Here is a 20,050-nt window from a genome sequence, read left to right as displayed (position 1 = left end):
ATAAAGAATATAACTAGGTCTACAAGTTGACTAGAAGCCCTCCAATAGACAAGAACAATCATCCTCTTCTTGATGTCGACCTTAGAATGTATACAAATGACAAGTCGGCTCACATATGGAGACACACTCTTTCAAATGGTCATGTCGGCTCAAATGTAGGGGCAAACAACTATATATAGGAGCCTATACCCCTCGTATTTTCACAGTGAGAAATCTTTGCATATCTCTATAATTTTAGATGGTAGACGCAGACGACAAGTTCAAACTTCTTTTGAGGTTATGGTAATGGAGTATGGACATACAGAAGTTAGGATTCTCTGAGGTTTTGATGATGAATCATAGAGAGAATCTCGCATATCTCTATAGTCTCGTACAACAGATCTATCTGTTGTCTGGAATGGACAATATTCAAGTCAAGCTCAGATCTCAGTATCTGGTGACCAATCACAATGAATTCAGATGGGACAACAAAGGGAGACAGTTCAATATATCTCTGAGATTTTGGATGGGTAGAACATAAATGAGGTGCGGATCATCCACAACAACCTTATTGACATATTTTCAGAGGTTCTCGGTGGTCAAGACAGCAAGGACTTAGGTTACCACAGTGATCATAGTGCGGACTAGTTTGGGGTGACATTACAATGATATCTTCTTCACTATCTCGACATATATTCATTGTAATGCAGATGGACATATCATAGTGGTACAGTTTGGATGAGGTCTCAGTCTCGTGCTAACAAGATGGTACTCAGTGATGCTCGGTGCTAGATCTCAGCGATACCAAGTGTTGTGCTCGGTAGTAATACGTTGATTAGTGATGCTAGGTGCTACATGATGCAACTCGGTGCCAGTAACAGTAAGAAGGTATGATGTACAATTCTGTGAGGCCAAAGTTTAGGGATATATCACAACGTTTGGAACTTTGTATGTTGTAGTGATCATGTTTTGGTGCCATGAAGAAATTGAAGAATCAAGGAAGAAGGATGATTGTGTCTTAGTTTGGGAGTGACCACATAGGTCTAGGGTCTTGATTTTGGTATTCGTCAATTGGAATCTCCATAAGAAGAATTTGTACGGGTTTTCCTGTCAAAGAGTGAGAGGTTTTGGCCTTAGCAGGTTGCCAACATCTTGTGTTCTTGTCTCTTTTATTTTGGTAACTATTTGATGAATTAAGAAAACACACTTTAGTAATAACAAGAGAAGACTGTGCTAATATGAAAAGGTAAAAAGTACCTCACAAATAATTATCATCGTGAGAAGAATCTTATTAACCTATTTTCCCTATATTCTTCAACATGGTATGAGAGCTAAGGTGATGAAGTCAAATGAAGGGAAACAAAGAGACATTCAAGGATCAAGTTTCAAAAAGGGCATCCAAACAAGTTAAAAAATCAAGATCTACAAGAAGCAGTCTACAACAGCAAGGGATTTTGTTTTGTAGTCATCAAAAGGCCACAAAGACCCTCATCAAGTTGTCTACAAAGCAAGGTAGCTCAAAGGACCTTAAAAACGAAGATCACATCATCTTGGAGAAAGTCGAAATCCTAGAAGCAGTTCTGATCTACACTACAAAAGAAGGCAAAGCATATTGAAGGCGAGAAGGCATTGTCATCATATTCAAGGTTATAAAACAAACAAGGATCATCTCCTTGCCCTAGAAGAAGATCATCCGAGGAAGCAAAAATTCATCCTCATCAAAAGGAGCAACGTTTTCTATTAGAGAAAGGCTTTTTCATTTGAAAGAGGATCATCCAAGGGGAAGCTCTAATACTTCTTCAACCATCATCGTGATCAAGTAGAAGAAATCATCTTCACTTGTCAAGTAAGTATGTTTCATTCGTTAATTTATCTGGTAAAATGACTTCGTCAAGAATGAAATCATCTTCACATTGTCAAGTATAAGTTCATTCGTTAATTATTTGTAAAATGACTTCGTGGTTGCAAAGAACTATAAGTTCGATATCATAAAGTCCTTGCATGGAATAAGGAGGATTATCATAGTCCTCGTAGATAAGTGAAGTCATTAAACATATCAATGAAAAAGGTCTCCTTTGAATTCATAGGGAGGAACTCTTAAGGTCCTCTCACATAAACAATATTGGAGACATCAAAGACGTTGAAAAAAAATTATGAACATTACAAGAAAAGAAAGTTCATATCACTAGAATGGATAAGAGGAGTTGAGGAAAGGAATTCCAAGGTAAGAGAGAGTAAGAAATCATTAAGATAGTCTCTCCCACTATAGGTCTCTTTATGGCTCCTAGATCCTGCATAGGTTATGTCTACAATAAGATGCGGTGTGACATCATGGGAACATCAACAACAAGAACTTGTGACATCATCACGAGGGTAACAAAATTCATGGCATAAGTAAGTTACCTCATTCAACTTGTGATTTCTATGCAAGATAGAAGAGGAGAAGTTGAGGGCAAAAGTGTTGAGGACTCAAACATTTGTTGGAAGTAAAAGATTATGTACTTTACAGGAAAGATTGTTCTTAGCTTATGAAGGAAAATAACAAGAAGAATCGAGAAGAAGTCCATTTCACTGAAGAAATGGAGGAAGTTGAAAGAAGGAAGAACAAGGAAGTAGAAGCATTAAGAGCTCGTGACACCACCATAGGAAAACATGAAGGATTGCTGGAACAAAATCTATGTAGTCAACTTTGGAAGATATAACTCTTGGTGACCTCATTGGAAGATCAAAGGAAGAAGTCATCCAGGACAAGTCTCACCGTACATCAAGTTAAAAGGGAAACATCTGCTGAATAAGAATATGCGAGATAGAATTCTCATTAAAGGATTCACCGATCGAGAAAGGAAGCAAGTGTTTCATTAGAAACTCCAACTTGTGGAGTTCATGGGATGATGGCATGATGCCATAAGAAATGAAGCAGATCAAGGGATTGAAGGTCTTTTCAATCAAGGAAGCTGCTAAGAGAAGCCTAGATGACCTAAAGGTAAAATGAGGTATGTATGCTTGTATTTAATATTATAAAGTCATGTCGTATGGTTGCAAGTAACATGGATCACTACTTCTATCTTGAGAAGCATGATCAAGGGAAAAAGATCTCCTCCTCTGAAAGGATGCAGGAAGGCATAAGTCACACTAGATGAAATCAACATAATATGTCCTCATATTAGGTATGAGGTGGTTGACTACAATTAAGGAACTTTGATTGGAAGCTCCTGGGAATGGAATGTGTAAGGAAGAGATCGTAAGATATGCAACCATGATGAAGGTAATCAACATCCAAAAGACCAAGGAGATTTGACTAGGAAATCTCTGGAAAGATATGAAGGCTCTGATGGAAGTCTGAAAAAGATGGATACCCTTGACAATGGATATCTTTGGGAGATGTGTCAACATGGATGCAGGATGTTGATACCTACAAGATGTCACCTCGTAAGGTACTATTTGATTTGATGTTATGTTTTGATTTCTTGAATAATATTTGGACAGGTTCATGCAGGGCTACTGGAACAAGAGTTGTGAGTGCAAGTACAACTAGCATTCATGTGGTGGATTGAAATTCATGAAAGAAGCATGATGAGAAAGCAGTAGCCATATGAAGAAGGTTCCAGATATGTACCAAGAAGGCCACTTTCCATGAAGAAAGGAATGACATGACGAACCAAGAAAGAAAGTGATCGATGGCTAATGCCCTACAAGGAAGAAACTTGACTGAATGACATCAAGGAAATAAATTGATCAAGCAGCGGAAGGACCCACGAAGAAGACACTGTTGATGAAAAGGAGAGTCCCTAATTAAGAGGGAGCTTGGGCAAGTCCATGGTCAGAGGGAGCTTGGGTACATTCCTTTACATGAATGGACATATCTTCCCTCGTTGAGAGGGAGAGATAGACACAACATTCTTGTCTTCACTTGGGAAGAAAGAATGGAGGATTGGGTAATCATCTGGCATCTGATGCTCTTTGAGGATGCGTAGGGCATCCAAGATAATAGTAGGCAAGAGGATCAATATTCTTGGAGGGATGGAAACCAAGGATAAGAATAGTCCTAGAAGGTCATACTCAGTGAACACCGGGGTGGGTATGTACCTCGCCAACATTGTGCTATGATCTGATGAAATATAGAGTTGTCAAGGCCCTGCTGTGGAAACAATGTTGGTTACTATGATGCTATACAGATGGATTACCAATCTGATTCTTCTTATGAGAAATTCTTCAGATTGAGAATGACCAAATACCATTATGAATACCTCCTTAATTAAGAGGGAGTGCTGTAGAATGTAACTAGGTTTGGTCTTCATAATGACATGTAGATGATGTAATAAAGAAAGTAATTGGCTTGCTTCATGGGTTTCATGAGCAAGGGATTTTTGTTGTTGTTTTTAAAATCAATGTCATGTATGACCCTTCTTGTGCATATAAAGAATGTATCTAGGTCTACAAGTTGACTAGAAGCCCTCCAATAGACAAGAACAGTGATCCTCTTCTTGATGTCGGCCTCAGAATGTATACAAATGACAAGTCGGCTCACATATGGAGACACGCCCTTTCAAATGGTCATGTCGGCTCAAATGTAGGGGCAAACAACTATATATAGGAGCCTATACCCTTTGCATTTCCACAATGGAAATCTTTGCATATCTCTGTAATTTCGGATGGCAGAAGCAAAAGACAAGTTCATACTTATTTTGAGGTTTTGGTAATGGAGTATGGACATACAAAAGTTTGGATTCTCTGAGGTTTTGATGATGAATCATAGAGAGAATCTTGCAGATCTCTATTGTCTCGTACAACAGATCTCTTTGTTGTCTTGAATGGGCAATAGGTAAGTCAAGTTCAGATCTCAGTGTTTGGTGAGCAATCATAGTCAATTCAGATGGGACAACGAAGGGAGATAGTTTGATATATCTCTGAGATTTTGGATGGGTAGAATAGAGATGAGGTGTGGATCATCCACAACAATCTTATCGAAATATTTTCTGAGGTTCTCGGTGGTCAAGACAACAAGGAGTTCGGTTACCACAATGATCACAGTGCAGACTAGTTTGGGGTGACATTACAGTGATATATTCCTCACTGTCTCAGCATATATTAACTGTAATGCGGATGGACATATCACAGTGGTACAGTTTGGATAAGGTCTGAGTGCTGTGCTAACAAGATGGTACTCAGTGATGCTCGATGCTAGATCTCAGTGATACCAAGTGCTATGTTCAATAGTAATATGATGATCAATGATGCTAGGTGCTGCATGATGCAACTTGGTGCCAGTAAAAGTAAGAAGGTATGATGCACAATTCTATGGGGCCAAAGTTCAGGGATATATCACAATGTTTGGATGTTGTAGGGATCATGTTTTGTTGCCATGAAGAAATTGAAGAATCAAGGAAGAAGGATGACTATGTCTTGGTCTGGGAGTGACCGCATCGGTCTAGGGTCTTGATCTTGGTAGTCGTTAATTGGAATCTCTATAAGGAATTTGTGTGGGTTTTCCTCTCAAAGAGTGAGAGGTTTTGGTCCTGGTAGAAAGCCAACATCTTTTGTTCTTGTCTCTTTTATTTTGGTAACTATTTGATGAAGTAAGAAAACAAACTCTAATAATAACAAGAGAAGATTGTGCTAATATGAAAAGGTAAAAAGTACCTCACAAATAGTTATCATCGTGAGAAGAATCTCATTAACCTAATTGCCCTAGATTCTTCAACACCTCTCAGCCTGAGGTTGGAGTGATGTTGCTGGTAGCAGGCCAACCCACAGGAATACTTAAGAGTTCAAGAGGGCTCGAAGCTAATAGAACAATATTTATACGCATGAAGCCATTACAACAATATTTATTAAGGCATTATAGCTCATCATGTCACTAATAGGGATTTGAACCTAGGCGGGGAAGATAATAATTATTTTGGCCAACCACACGAGATAACCCCAATTGATGGTTTTATTATTTATTATATATACAACATTGTCATGTTTTTATATGTATAAGTACACAAATAAATGGCTTTGCAGTTTGTGAATAAAGAAGGATCTTCAATGTTGGGAATAAGTGCTATGAATGTGGCATTGAATACAACAAGCATCTTCTCAGATCATGTAGACTCATCTATAGCCCTCAACAAATCCTTTGGAGAAATCCATCAAAAGCTCCACAAGCTAACCATGAGGACCAAGACTTTTGTCATTTTGGAATGATATATATGTATGTAATTATATGCAATATTGATTAGAGATAAATAGATTAGTTAAAAAATATGACACATTGGATAGTTTTCTTATCTCTCGAATTCATGTGTTAAACACATGGGTCCTATGTGTCCTTTGTCGGATGGGTCTCCCATGCGTGACCTAGATGTTTGATATGTGGGCACCAAGAAAGTGTGGGTTTTGAGTTATGGAAGTGCAATAAAGGCCCACTCAAAACAATTGATTCGTGGGTATGTAGGCTTGTACAATTTTGGTAACAGGGTAACTAAAGTCAATATGATAGAGCCACACCATTTGAGGGGTAGTGAGCTTGCCCTGGTTTAAATTTGTGTCATTGTCATGACAATTGATCCAAGTTGTTGCTAGACCACAACTTGATTGCCACATGCACATACATATCTTGTTGACATGTTTTTTTTCCTTTTGGGGGATGGGGGGTTGGATTCTATGTTGTGTTGGATAATTGAATCCCTTTGTCCCCATGTTAGGGGACTTAAAATAGATACACTAGTCATCACTATAATAGAATATATATAAAATCATTTTATTTTTTCCATGGAAAATGTTCTTAGAGAAATCCTCTAAGCATTTTCTCACATTCTATGAATGGTGCTTGTGGTAAATCTTGTTGGACTACAACTTGTACTACTAAAACAAAGGGACTCTGTTGGACTTGAACCAATGATCTATCACCAATCTTTGCCTTGAAATTTGCTTAATCAAAATGATTGAGCTAACCCAATGGGCCCCTTTCTCTCTGTCTCTGTCTCTCTATATATATGCAACCTAAGGAGAAACAAAGCTAATTAAAATACAACATTGTTAGATTTTCAACTCAGGTTGGATTCCTATGATAAGGGTTGATGGGTTTAGTGGCAGGCAAAGGTGGGGCTGTTTTGTCACTGTGACAAACACCCTCCAAAATTTTGTCTATACTTGAATTTTGGAGCCTATCGTGGATCTTTCGATTGACTTTTCCGTAGTCACTTCTAGCTCTATTAAGTCTTTGAGCTACCCTTTGGATTGTAAGTGTCGAAGTCAGCTGCTTGCATATGCTCGGTCTGTAATGAATTCATGAGTGCACTTCTTCATGCAAGCTCGAATAAGCCTAGCACAGTCTATTAAGACAGTGCTTGCGCTATGTTGAATCCATGTCGACAGTCAATGCGCATTGACATTGACAATTTCTCACTTTTGGATGCGTTTGTACTTCTATTTTGGTGAGTTTTCCAAACTGTTGCTTTGCGCACCCTTGCTTTCGTGAGTGTCGTTTTAATACTTTTGACTGTCGCTTGCTTGCGCTCACTTTAATTAGTGTCTTTTTCATGTTATCTTCACTCTGGCATGTGTTGCTTCCATTGTCGGTCGCATATCTCAAGTGTTGTTCACACTTTTCTTGTCATATCAGAAGTGTCATCTTTTGGCGTGGGAAATGTCGCTTATCACGTAAAGTGGAGTTTTGGTTTGTTTCAAGGGGCAATCTTTGTGATAATGAGTTGTTCTTATCATGTAAACATGTTTTACACTCATTTCCAAAGTTTCAAGCCCTGTCGCACAGTGTCGCCGTTTTTGTCGCAAAGTGTATTTTTTGTGTCGCACTTGGTAGGAGCTGTCACAAAGTTGTTGCATTGAGGAAGGTATGTTGTTCATATGTTCTGAGTGTTCCTTGTCATGTCATCAAGTGATCTAAGTGTGATCATGCTCAGAGTCTCTTTCTTGTTCATCTTCATCTCATTGATCCAACACTTAGTGCAATTGGGAAAACTCCCCGACCAGGCCAGTTAGTCTGAACTGCGCATTGCACAGTCCCAGCCCTCAAGCAACACCCTTGTCCCTTGGCACTGCGCAATGTGCAACCTTTGCCTTCCAAGACTGTGTACTGCGCAATCACAGTGCTCAAGCTCAACCTTTGACATCAAAAACTGCGCAATCTCTCTCTCCTGCCCAATCAGAACTTCGCATTGCGCAGTCTCAAGGCTTAGGCCTCAACCTTGAGTTCCTGAACTATGCAATTGCGCAGTCTCAAGGCTCAAGCCTCAGCATTGAGCTCATGAACTGCTCAGTCACCAACCTCCTTTGCCTTCCAAAACTGTGCAGTAGGCTGAATCAATGCTCAACCCCTCAGCCTGTCTCATTGAGCTCCTAAACTCAAGGCTTCTTCCTCAGTCCAGCCTCAAGGCTCAAGCCTAACCCTTGACTACATGAGCTGCTCAATTTCGCAGTCACTCAGCCTCTCCCTCATCTTATCACCCGTTTTCGGCTCAGCCAGTGGATCATCATGCAACATCTTAGACTAGGGGTTTATGGGACTAATGTCTTGTCATGAGTGAATTGAAAACACAGGTACTCTGTCATATCATGACGAGATGATGATGAAGAAGATGGAGACCGCCAGGAGACACTTCATTCGCAGCAAGACAAGCTGATCAATCAAGAGGAAGCAAAGGGACATCAAATTGAGACAATAACTGGAGATCAAGTTACATTGAAGACTCCTCATCTCCAAGCCGTTTTGGAGGAAAAAGAAGAAGGTCATCATCCATCTTTCAGACGACACAAATCAAGCAACAACAAAGAATACCCTGACATTGCCATGTCATCATGTAGTCCATATCATCAGTGTCATTTCATGTCATGTCATGAGTCATCATGTGCCACATCATTTTGTGGAATATGTAATTCAATATTGGAGAAATATAATGTAAAGTGGAAGTCCAAGAGTCATTCATGTAATGTGAAAAGTCATGTAGGAAGTCAAAAGGTCATCGAGTAGTCGAACAATCATGAGGGTAGCCCAAGAGTCACAAGGGAGGTGAAGGATCGCCCCATTTGTTATATATACACCCTCATGGTACAAGAAAAGGACTTTTCACCTTGGCTTCTCCCATAAGGCATCAAGAGACAAAGTTAGTACTTTTGGGGAGCAAGTCATGGCTCCAATGCTCCACTATTGGAGCTAGTGATGCTCGTTGTATTCATGTATCTTGGGACTTTTACTTAATACTTGAATCCTAATGGCTGACACGTTTTCATGCATGGATTGTGAATATTTGTAAGACTGCTCTGTGAATATTTATGATTCATGTTTTCTTTCACCTGTACTAAAGTAGTTGAACTATTTTGGTTATTTTAGTACTTATCTAATTGAAGATGTGTTGTAATGGTTGGAACAATCGTCGCATCTATGTGGACTATTCTACTTGACGTTAGGCGGTTATCTTTTCACTTGTGTGCGCCTCTACAAGGGTGGTACTATTACCTCTCTCTTAGAAACTCACCTCTCCTCCCTCCGCAGTAGAAGAACCTAGATACACCTGCAATTGAACATTCACTAGGCACACTTGCTTTTCGCAAAGGCACAATACGTTTCTCTCTCTCACTGACAGTTAAAGCCAAGGCAAATCTACAAGTGTTAATTTTAGGCAACAATGGTATGTTCTATGCTTTAGAGCAATTTTACTTCAATTTCTTTATTAGCCCAGTATCAATATTCAGATTAGCAATCACATCAACATGATATTAAAATGCAGATAGAACATTAACATAAACAGTAGAAGACAAGCCAAGATAGGAGGACACAAGATGTGGCACCAGCTAAGGACAAACCCCAATGTGGGGAAACCCTTGATCAAATCTTCTTTTAGTCTTCAATAGTTCAACAGAGAGAGATAGTACAATTTACAAATCTGATAATCTATAAAAACAACAAAAGAGCCCTAACCAAAAAAGTCAACGTTGGTCAACAGGGTAGATTTGACCCTCAACAAATTGGTCAACTTCAGTCTCCAAACAACAAGATAAAACAAGCCTCAAAATAGTGAAATTCAGCCTAGTCAAAGTTTGGTCAAATGGCCCACTTGCGGTCAGCCCTAGCTACAGTCAACACTGGTCAACAATCAATGTTTAGCTTTAATTTATTTGCCTAGAAATGTGGCCTGCCCAAATAGAGATAACCCTCACAAAAACACAGCCAAAGGAGGTCAATGCATGTTGGTCAACACTTGGTCAAATTGTCTTCAAATTTCGGCCTCTTGAAATTTCGCTCTCTTGAAATTTCGCATTCTTAAATTTCGCTCCTGAAATTTTGGACATGTGGAGAGGGAGAGGCCCAAAAATCTATACCCAATCAATGACGAGAGGGAGAGAGAAGTGCGAAGTGAAGTGTGAAGTGAAGTGTGTCCAAATGAGGGCGAGGCATCATGTATTTATAGCAAACCTTGAGGATGAATAGACGTGACTGTTGGGCTTCTGAGCCAACATAAGTTTGCTGGTTGACCTTGACAATTTGTCCATAATCAAAATAAATTCATAACTTCATTTGTACATGTTGGAATCGGATGATATTTGGATCAATCCTACACCTTTGGGAGAGAGGAATCCAAGAAAAATATTAGCTGTCATAAATAAGATAACCCATGTGGAGTTTGGCCCTAGTTGCCAATTTTATCAATAAGAAAATATGGTAACCGGGTTGATACTCCGAATGGGGCTCCGATTCCAAATGGTGTGAGGTCTAATTGAGACTTCTAATCAGTGAGATCCCCTTGGTTGACGAATTTCTAGCACCATCAATAGGATGAAATTTTGCGGCTAGGTCCTAGAGGGGAGGTGTAATAGTTTTTGCGAATGAGTTCACTACAGTCACCATCCATAAAATGTGGGGAAGTGTCCCTAGGTTTCCTTGAAAATAATTGATAATAATAACAATAATACAAGTCTTTTGCCATGAATTTAGTTAATCTTAGGTTTATTTTTTCTCATTTTCTTGACATCTACTTAATTATTGGAGTTGCTATATTCAATCGATTTTAACATCCTGGTATTATTTGGTTGGTATATTTAGATTGATATAAGAGCTCAAGCGAGTTGGATCCCTTTAGCACTTTTTGCAAAATCTATCCTATAAAACCTAATCACAAGAATGTACATGAAGAACATTTGAGATTTACTCACTCTACTAGCCGAAGTAAAAAGATATATAATATTTCATATCGAGTCTTGTATTAGAGTTTCTATCATACTTTAAATTTAGCTTCATGAGAACATGACCTTTAAAGCATAGCCTTTTCTTCATTCTATAAATTTTGGAATTTTGTTTCACATTGCTTAGGGAATATTTTATGGATATTTTGTTGTTGTGTGATTAGAGGTTTTGTGGGTGGGGATGCTTTTCATGAATAGAGTCATGCAGATATACAATACAGATGTGGAAGGGATTCAAGTAGAGGTGTAGGAGGTTCATGTAGGGTTCAATTGAGAGATTTTGTGAGCAATGTTTCAAACTGTGGTTGCCATTTCATTTTAGTAGCTTGTGATTCTATGAGCAAAAGATGGTTGAGTAGTTCGTGCACAGGGGTTTTGTGGTGAAGTGTTTTGTAGGGAAGGGTCCTAAAATGCATGGAGAGAGGCACTCGTCTTAGAGGTGCCATGATGGCTATATAAATCATCCTTGTACAAGCCCCAATGATTGTAAACATTCCTACTTGATCCCCCTATCCCTATTGTTGCCCCTTTAGACTATCCTTAACCTTAGCTTGCCCCTAGCCCTATCTTTTCAAACATTGTTGTATCGTGAATGTCTTGAATGGATGTTATCTTCATTGACAATATAGGGTGACATGTAGTTGGTGGTAAACAATGAACAACATGATAATTATAGCCAAACAACCATGCCTTGGTGGTAAACAATGAACAACATGATAATTATAGCCAAACAACCATGCCTTAGTGGTGGAAGTGGATTTGAAAATCTCAACCTGAAACAATTGTTACCAAAATGAAAACACAAGAAAATACACACCTCTAAATCTTGATCAGAAACATATCCACATGGCAATTTGAATAGGGTTAGTGCTAGAATAGGGTTTATTACTTGCAAATTTTATCAAAAACATTGATGAAATTTGAGATATTGTGGACTTGTGGTTGATGAAGATTATAAATACAAGATGATTGATGTTATATGGTTTAATCCATAATTTTATGCTTTTTATAACTAATTCATCGTTCCACATGCTTTTGTTGACATATATGGGATCAAAATATATAAAAATATAAAAATCGATCTTGAAAACGCTCTTGACCTGGAAGCTTTTGAAAATTGTGGCCCCTGCTCTCGCTTCTTGCTCCCGCTTCCAAGTAGCCTTGGGCTACCATAACTTGAAAATTAGGTATGGCATTAGCATAACTATAAGTATCTTTTGCCACTTTCCTATGGATGAAATTGTGGGTGCTACCACTATGAATCAACACAATCCCCTTGTCGTTCTTGATACACCCAATCAACTTCAGATAACCAAATAAGGGATGGAGAGAAATTTGAGATTCTTCACAAGGAATTGCTAAGGTTGTTATGTGAAATTTCCTTGAATGTATCGCCTAGAGTTTATTCTTCTAACTGTTAGCAGTTTATTTGTTTACGACAAATAACAAATAAATAACTGATGCATTCTTCACAATTAAAAATACGCCAAGAAAGTAAAATAAGGGGTTGAGAAATAGATGCACACAATAAAAATGACACCAATATTTTTGGACTAAAAGTCTTTGAGAAAACCCTGAAGGGAAAACCGATGCAATAGACGAAGGTTTATTTTATTATGTAGCAATTTGGAAATTATTATAACTGGATGTCCAACTGGCTATCCTCCAGAAATATACTGGCAAAATAATCTGGAGATCAAAGATCTCCTTTGCTAATCAACTCGGTCTTCTCTGGTCTGCTCTAACCCCACATTGTCTACCGCTTATTTCCTCTTAGACTGCTGGCTTTGGAATAATTCACATTGCTTGGAAACTGGCTCAAAGTGAGCCATATTACCTTCTTTTTTCATTGGAAACCACTCGCACCTCCTTCCGGAAATAGCTTTGGCCTCTAGTTGCTGATCAGTGGCTCTTTCGACAATTCACACTAGGGTTTCTGGCTATTCGCACTGGCTTTTGCTGCCATCTCCGTAGATAATTCAGCCTCCTATCTCCTGTCTCTTCGACATTGGAGAGTCCCTAGAAAAGTCTCTGGAATCTTGCTTCCAAATTTTCTGCTGCTTTCTCTTTGATGCTCTCCCTTTGGTTGGAACTGTGCCCTCACTGAACCTGTGAACTGGGTAGCTCAATTTGTCACAATGATCACTCTGATGACTTTGATGCTATCTCCAAGCCCTTGAACTTGCTCTCATAATCTCTCGTTGATCTCAATGACCACGATTTAATCTCCATCAGATCAAATAGACTTCAATAGAAGTCTCTAGAGCAAACTCAAACATTCTTAATTAATTAACTTTAATTTACAACTTTTCCTAGGTTAGGCGTAGGAACTAATTTAATTATGACAAATTAATCTAATTAAGGTGTTTCTCAAGCTTATCTCGCGAAACTTTTTCTGGGTTTTGGAGATCTAGTGTTCCTTAGTCTCGTAGCATCATTTGGGACTAGAACACCTATCCGATGCTGCCATAAACTAACATGTTACTTCTTGAGTAGGAGGGATTGTGTGTTCGAATTCTTGTTCAGGATTGTTGTTGAGTCGTCTTGAAATAATTTTTATTCTTTACCCTTTGAAATACTAATCACAATTATGCGAAAGTCAGAGGCATTGGCGTATAGTTGTCTCTTCTTGGAACAACTGTTGGTTCTTAAGGGAGGGAAGATGGAGAGGTTGGTGAATGTTGCCAAAGGAGGGCATATATGAGAGGTGAATGAGTCTTTTACTTCTGGTTTGGGCATTGATTACCATCTTGGCTTCTTTATCTCATTCATAGGCTTCCAACCAAGTTGTTGGGAATTGCATCCTACCCAGAGAGTGGTCGTGCAATTCACCAAGTGTTGATTTGGTGTGGGCTAATTTGTTGGAACCATAGGGTTATGGTATGGGTTGGATACAAGTGATCGTTAATGATTGTCCCACAATTTTTTCTCAGTGGCCAAATTGGCTCGATTGTCTGCCACTGAATTATTTTCCCTTAAGACTTGAAATTATTGCACCCTGTCAAAGTTTTCACAAAAATGCTTGATTCTTTCCAGAATAGAAACACTAAATGAAAATTAGATGAAGGTGAATCCATTTGCATATGATTGATGACTATTCGAGATCTCCGATTACAATGAGTATAGATGTTCATTCCTTTTCCCAAGTTTAAGCCTTATAGCAAGGCATAGGCTTCTGCCATGTTATTGGTCATGACACCTAGGCTCGGTGCATAGGAATATACAATTGTCTCTTTAGGGCTGTAGATAGCCCCTCCAGCACCTGCCACAATTATAATCAATGAAATGTTCTTTTGTGTTTAAGTTTACTGTACTGGATAAAATTTAGTTCAATTGTTTAAAAGTTTATATTTTGCATATTTGATATGCGATGCATTCAACTCCACAAAGGCCCTCATGGGTTACCACCCTTATTACTCACAGCAAACACTCTTGAAGTCGCCACCACTGTACTCTTGACAGGTTGAGCCCACCAACTTCAAGGCCACTACTATTCATAAATGCTCTCATCTTTTCATTGTTAGGTGTATGATACATACCAGATATAAGTTGTGCTGAAAATGACTGATTTTCTAATGAAGCTTCTTTATTAGGCATGTTTCTTTGACTTATCGAGTAATTGGTGATTTGTTTTGACTGAAGGGATATTACTATTGTGGCCGAGTCCTTTAAATTATGGTATCAGTGTATCTTCTTTAACTAGTTTATTTATCGTGGGAGAATATGCGCCCAATTTTTTTTAATGCTAGATAAATAGAAGACATTTTGCATTTTTTTTTCTTGATTTGGTTGATCCAAGGAATATGCTACATGACCAACTAATATATGCTCTGTTCTGGAAGATATACTTGACTGCATGTTGCTTGGATCTATTGTGAATGGAAATTTGAATTTTTTCCGTCGGATCTTTAGCTCAGTCTCCTCTCACCTAACATCAAGTCATAAACATTCCACTATGGGCAAATGCACATGAGAAGCATGAAGATAATAAGGTACGTGCCCAGGAGGATGTAGAAGAACAGCAAGAATGCCTAATATGCAGCAAAAATGAACCAAAGAATCCAATCCAGAGGTCATTGAGACCGTATATTTGGTTGAAGGTGATTTATATGATCTGATTAACAAAAACAGTAGGTACAGAACAAGAAGAGTACAATAGCAGAACGGACAACTTACTGGAAGCTCCCCAAAAGCTTCAACCTGAGATTCAATACTGACAAATAATTGTGAAGACACCTTTAAATAGGAAAAACGCCATGCAATTATTCAAAATTCTTCAGAGCGAGGCTTTATGCTATTAACCAGAATTAACTTGATAATTCTAAAGCTTACAATATATTACTAACTTTAATATAACTGCAAATAAATATAATCATTTTTAGACGTGGTTCAACAATAGAAAGAAATGATTCTGGATTAACAGATTGATATGCTTTATGTATCACTTTGTCTACGAACAAATATCATCTGTAGCCGTTTAGGACATGTTATGTTGGTGTCATTATATGCCCCTGTGGGAGAGCATAGAGAATCAATAACCATCAGAGACGTTATGCATTTTTTTTGAGATTGTTTTTCTGGATTAATCACATAATCAGTTTTTTTGGTCAGTGTCGAACCAACTACTGTGGTTCATAATTTTATTCCTTCATTTATGCTTTGATGGTACACTAATATCATCCCCGGAAGAGTTTCTTGGTTGCAGAGTGCTAACTAGCGCTTTGCTTTCATTTTTCTTTCCCATCCATTCTGTTATCTTATCTTTGCCAGTTGCTATAAAAATCTGTTTGAGCTAGATAGGTAGGCATTGTCACAAAATCGTGTGTTAAAAAAAGTTTACAATTTGTAAATATAGAGAAATCAAGGTCGTTTTCTTTGAATACAATTTCAGGTTTCCCATACAATTATCGAATAGATGTTGTAAGGTTAGGTTACAAATTCGAGATATTTCTCGGTTTTCAAGTTTAAATTATACAATTATACAAAGCTGTGATTAGTAGAAATGAGGGCAATTGACAATTTTTGTCGGTGTCAGATTTTGACAGGCCTGCTTTAAATATCGACCAAAGGTTGGATAATGACAGCCAAACAACGTCTTTGTTGTCACATGAGTCACCATTGGCAAATGGGATGAGTCCATGGAGTTGGAGGGATACTAGTGCCAATGGTGAGTTAGCTTGCACTTTCCTTTATCTACTTGATTTTGTCTTGTTAGGAACATAAATGTAAGAACACACTGACAATTTTGGTTACTGTTTACTCAGGTTTACCTCAGTGGAATACGGGAATGGATCGCAGTATACCTGCAGGGAGGGTTATTCTTGTAAAATGGGGTGATGTAACCCGAAGAGTAGGTATTGATGGTTCAGCAGAAGCCATTAAGGATGCCATCAAGAGTGTGTTTGGATTGAGATCGAAACGAGCATTCTGGCTAGAAGATGAAGATGGTGTTGTCCGTTGCTTTGATCGTGACATGCCTCTCCGAACTTACAATCTGCATATTGATCCAGGTTTGCTTCTACATCATTCTGTTATTCCTATTATTTGGTTGGAATTAGCACACTTTGTTGATAGTTACTATGTATGCAGAATGTTCATTGATATTTAATGCCATTGATTTCACTATTGCAGGTGTGACAGTGAAGATTTGTTATTACGATGGGTCTGGTCGACCAACAGTGACCACTGAGGAGAAGACTTTATATTGTGAAGATGATCTTCGTGAGTTATTAGCACGACGTGGTTGGCAAGCATTGCGAGAAGTTCATGGGTACAAAGACATTGACACGATTGAAGAGCTCCAACCAATGTGTGTCTACCAGCAGGGTGGATTAGGCTTGTATATGCCAAAGGTCGAATGATGATTACTCGAATCCTTATTTGTACATCCTTCAGTAAACTATTTTATCAGATCTTTATGAACTGACCCAAACACGCAAGCCTTCTGGCATCGTAAGCTACACTGCCTAGGCTTTTATCAATGCCAATTTTGACTTGGAATCAAGAGGTTATCTGTTCACCAACATCATGGAGGCATCCCAACTGATTGTTACACATTTCTGCTCAGACGAAGCCATTTCAACTACTTGTTATATCTTTCTGCTCAGATGAGGCATCCCAACCGATTGTTGCATATTTGTACTCACATGATTATTTGTGTTCACATGAGTATGTATGTACCATGTGATTGGAGAGCTTTAGATAGATAAAAGTTCATTACCTACTTCAGGTACAGGAAAATGTGTACCACGTTACAATATAAGTTAATTTCTCTACTGCAATAATATACCATGAATCTCTTAGATGGTCAATCTTTTCCAGTGCATCGTGTTCTACACGATTTTGAGTTCATTACTTGAAAGGAAAGCTTGTATTCTCAGGTTTGTACATGAACCCTTTCTGATAAAATTGGTTGTTGCTGTTACGCAATAAAAATCAATAATGAATTCCTTGTTTTGCTGAAGTCAATGGTAATCCCCGATAAAATGCCAAAGGTTTCTTTTTATCAAATTACGGATAGAATATCAAATGTTAAGATATTTAAATGGATGCAAATTATTAGCCCCTGTTGTGGGCTTCCCAACCGCTGTGGAACATGCGTACCTATTCAACAATGATTTTGAGCTAAGCCAGCTCAAAATCAAAACCAAGCTCTAAATCAAAACCATGAATAAGTGACATTTAGAGATAGTATTATAAGGATAATGCCTACATGCCCGTGAGTCAGCAAAACCATACATACTCTATATTGAGATGTACACACTTTCAGAGAGGGTAGGGCAGGTTAGGGCGACCTCGGTGAACTTTTCTTTAAATTACTAAAAATAAAAATAGCAGGGTTTATACATCATTTAAATTTGAATTTGACAGTGATTTTAAAATTAGATTATTATTATTATTATTTTATATTTTAATTTACATATAGAATAAATTATTATTATTATTTTACATTTTGAAAATAAAATTCTGTGATGTGAATGATTCCTCTAACGTGTAATCGTGTAAGCCAACCTTAAACCCACTTGTTTCGAGTGAACACAAACCATTTCAGTGGAAAGTTTTATAGACAAATGCATTATTTGATAAAGACAATTGGCATAATTGCTAAAGGATTTTTCTCCCCCAAACTAGGTTGAGTGAACACACAAACCATTTTAGTGGAAAGTTTTATAGACAAATGCATCATTAGATAAAGTCAATTGGTATAATTGCCAAGGGATTGTTCTCCCTGCAAACTAGGTTTAAAGATTCAACCCACTTGTTTCGAGTGAACACAAACCATTTCAGTGAAAGTTTTATAGACAAATGCATTATTTGATAAAGACAATTGGCATAATTGCTAAAAATCGTTCTCCCCCAACTAGGTTGAGTGAACACACAAACCATTTAGTGGAAAGTTTTATAGGCAAATGCATCATTAGGTAAAGTCAATTGGTAAATGCCAGGGATTGTTCTCCCTGCAAACTAGGTTTAAAAATTGACGGCTGCATGTATGCTTTGAATGGTTTAGGGAATATTTTTCTGAAGATTTTGATCTGACCTTCAACTTAAAAATGACCCATCAAATACATAAAACCTTTGGTATTATATTCATATATAAAATATTGCACGGTGAAACATTCCTACATAATATACAACATCTATATATTATGCAAACATTTATATAGAAAGTACTCATTATTTTGTTGTATACAACAAATCCTGGCATTATGGACTTCACCTCCACGCTTGGCCTACGATATAATCATGTGGACAAAAGCTACATGTCTGAACCATTCAATGGCATTATGGACTTCATCTCCAAGCTCGGCCTACGATATAATCATGCGGACAAAAGCTACATTTCTGAACCATTCAATGGCCAAGCCAATGAGAAGTAATATTGGTAGTATGAATATGATAAATCATAAGCCATGTCCAGGTCTCCCAAAGAAATCACGTTGATGGAAAAAAGAAAGATTGGTGGGAAGATTGAGGAGAAATTGATCTCTTTGGTTATCTTGAGTTTATAAAGAGACGCTAGTGACCTATAGGATTATCGTTATGGTTCTTTGTTGGAGCTCTCCCAAAGAAATCACGTTGATGGAAAGAAAGAAATCACGTTGATGGGAAGATTGGTAGGTACGGGGAGAATTTGATTCTCATTGGGTTATCTTGAGTTTATAAACAGACGCTAGTGACCTATAGGATTATCGTTATGGTTCTTTGTTGGATGAGTAGTTCTTCACGTTTACCATGCAATTGGGATAGGGGATGCCCGGGGTGAAATGTTTCCTTACGTTCCCCTTTTGTGGAGACAAAGGGGGTGAAGTAGGGGAAACATTTCCCAAAAGTGTGGGGATACATTTTCCCAAAATGGGTGCTCGTGGACATCTCCTCTAAGAAATGGTTAGGTGTCTCAAAATTTTGCTTGAAAACAATAATTTATGAGTGGGGAAGCTTAATATTCAACCCTAGGACCTAAATTATCTTTTATATTTCATTTTAATTTTTTTACTTAAATTTTTAACATTATAAATTGACTTGGAATGTTTGAGAGTAGTTCCAACCTCATTGCAGTTCACGTGGAGAAAGTAGAATTTTAGATCCCACTCAAAATGCATTAGACTTAATGGTTTTCAAGATTTCAAGGTTGGGGGGATTGTAATGTTTTTATTGAATTTTATCATGTATGAGGGTATGTAACTAGCATTTAATCAATAGCACCAAGCACAAAAGTACTCCTTTTGAGGGTAACAAGTATCAAACCTAACAGATATCAAATCTAAACTAATTTGCAATCCATAACTCACTTGTTCAACTTACCAAGCTTATATCTACTCAACTTACCCCTCGATGCTACCATTTAACTGTTGCCTCTCCTCCCCCACAACACTCTTTCAATTCT

The 20,050-nt window shown here is 38.0% G+C and overlaps 1 protein-coding gene across 1 annotated transcript in view; it reads left to right on the top strand.

Moving 5' to 3' along the window:
- Positions 1 to 17,144, top strand: part of LOC149237690 (trihelix transcription factor GT-1-like) — a 46,992-nt gene extending 29,848 nt beyond the window's left edge. Inside the window, exons 2-4 of the mRNA XM_089372751.1 lie at positions 16,199 to 16,330; positions 16,428 to 16,673; positions 16,795 to 17,144. Coding sequence (XP_089228877.1) covers positions 16,199 to 16,330; positions 16,428 to 16,673; positions 16,795 to 17,024 — 608 coding nt within the window. The 3' untranslated portion in view covers positions 17,025 to 17,144. The remainder of the gene's footprint in view (positions 1 to 16,198; positions 16,331 to 16,427; positions 16,674 to 16,794) is intronic.
- The last annotated feature ends 2,906 nt before the right edge of the window (positions 17,145 to 20,050 follow it).

This window comes from Pinus tabuliformis, chromosome 8 (assembly GCF_031772625.1).
Source record: "Pinus tabuliformis cultivar Carrire ecotype Pingquan chromosome 8, CPIR1, whole genome shotgun sequence".
Lineage (NCBI taxonomy): Eukaryota > Viridiplantae > Streptophyta > Pinopsida > Pinales > Pinaceae > Pinus > Pinus tabuliformis.
Note: the sequence above shows the minus strand (reverse complement) of the source record. Positions and strands in the feature narration are given on the sequence as shown.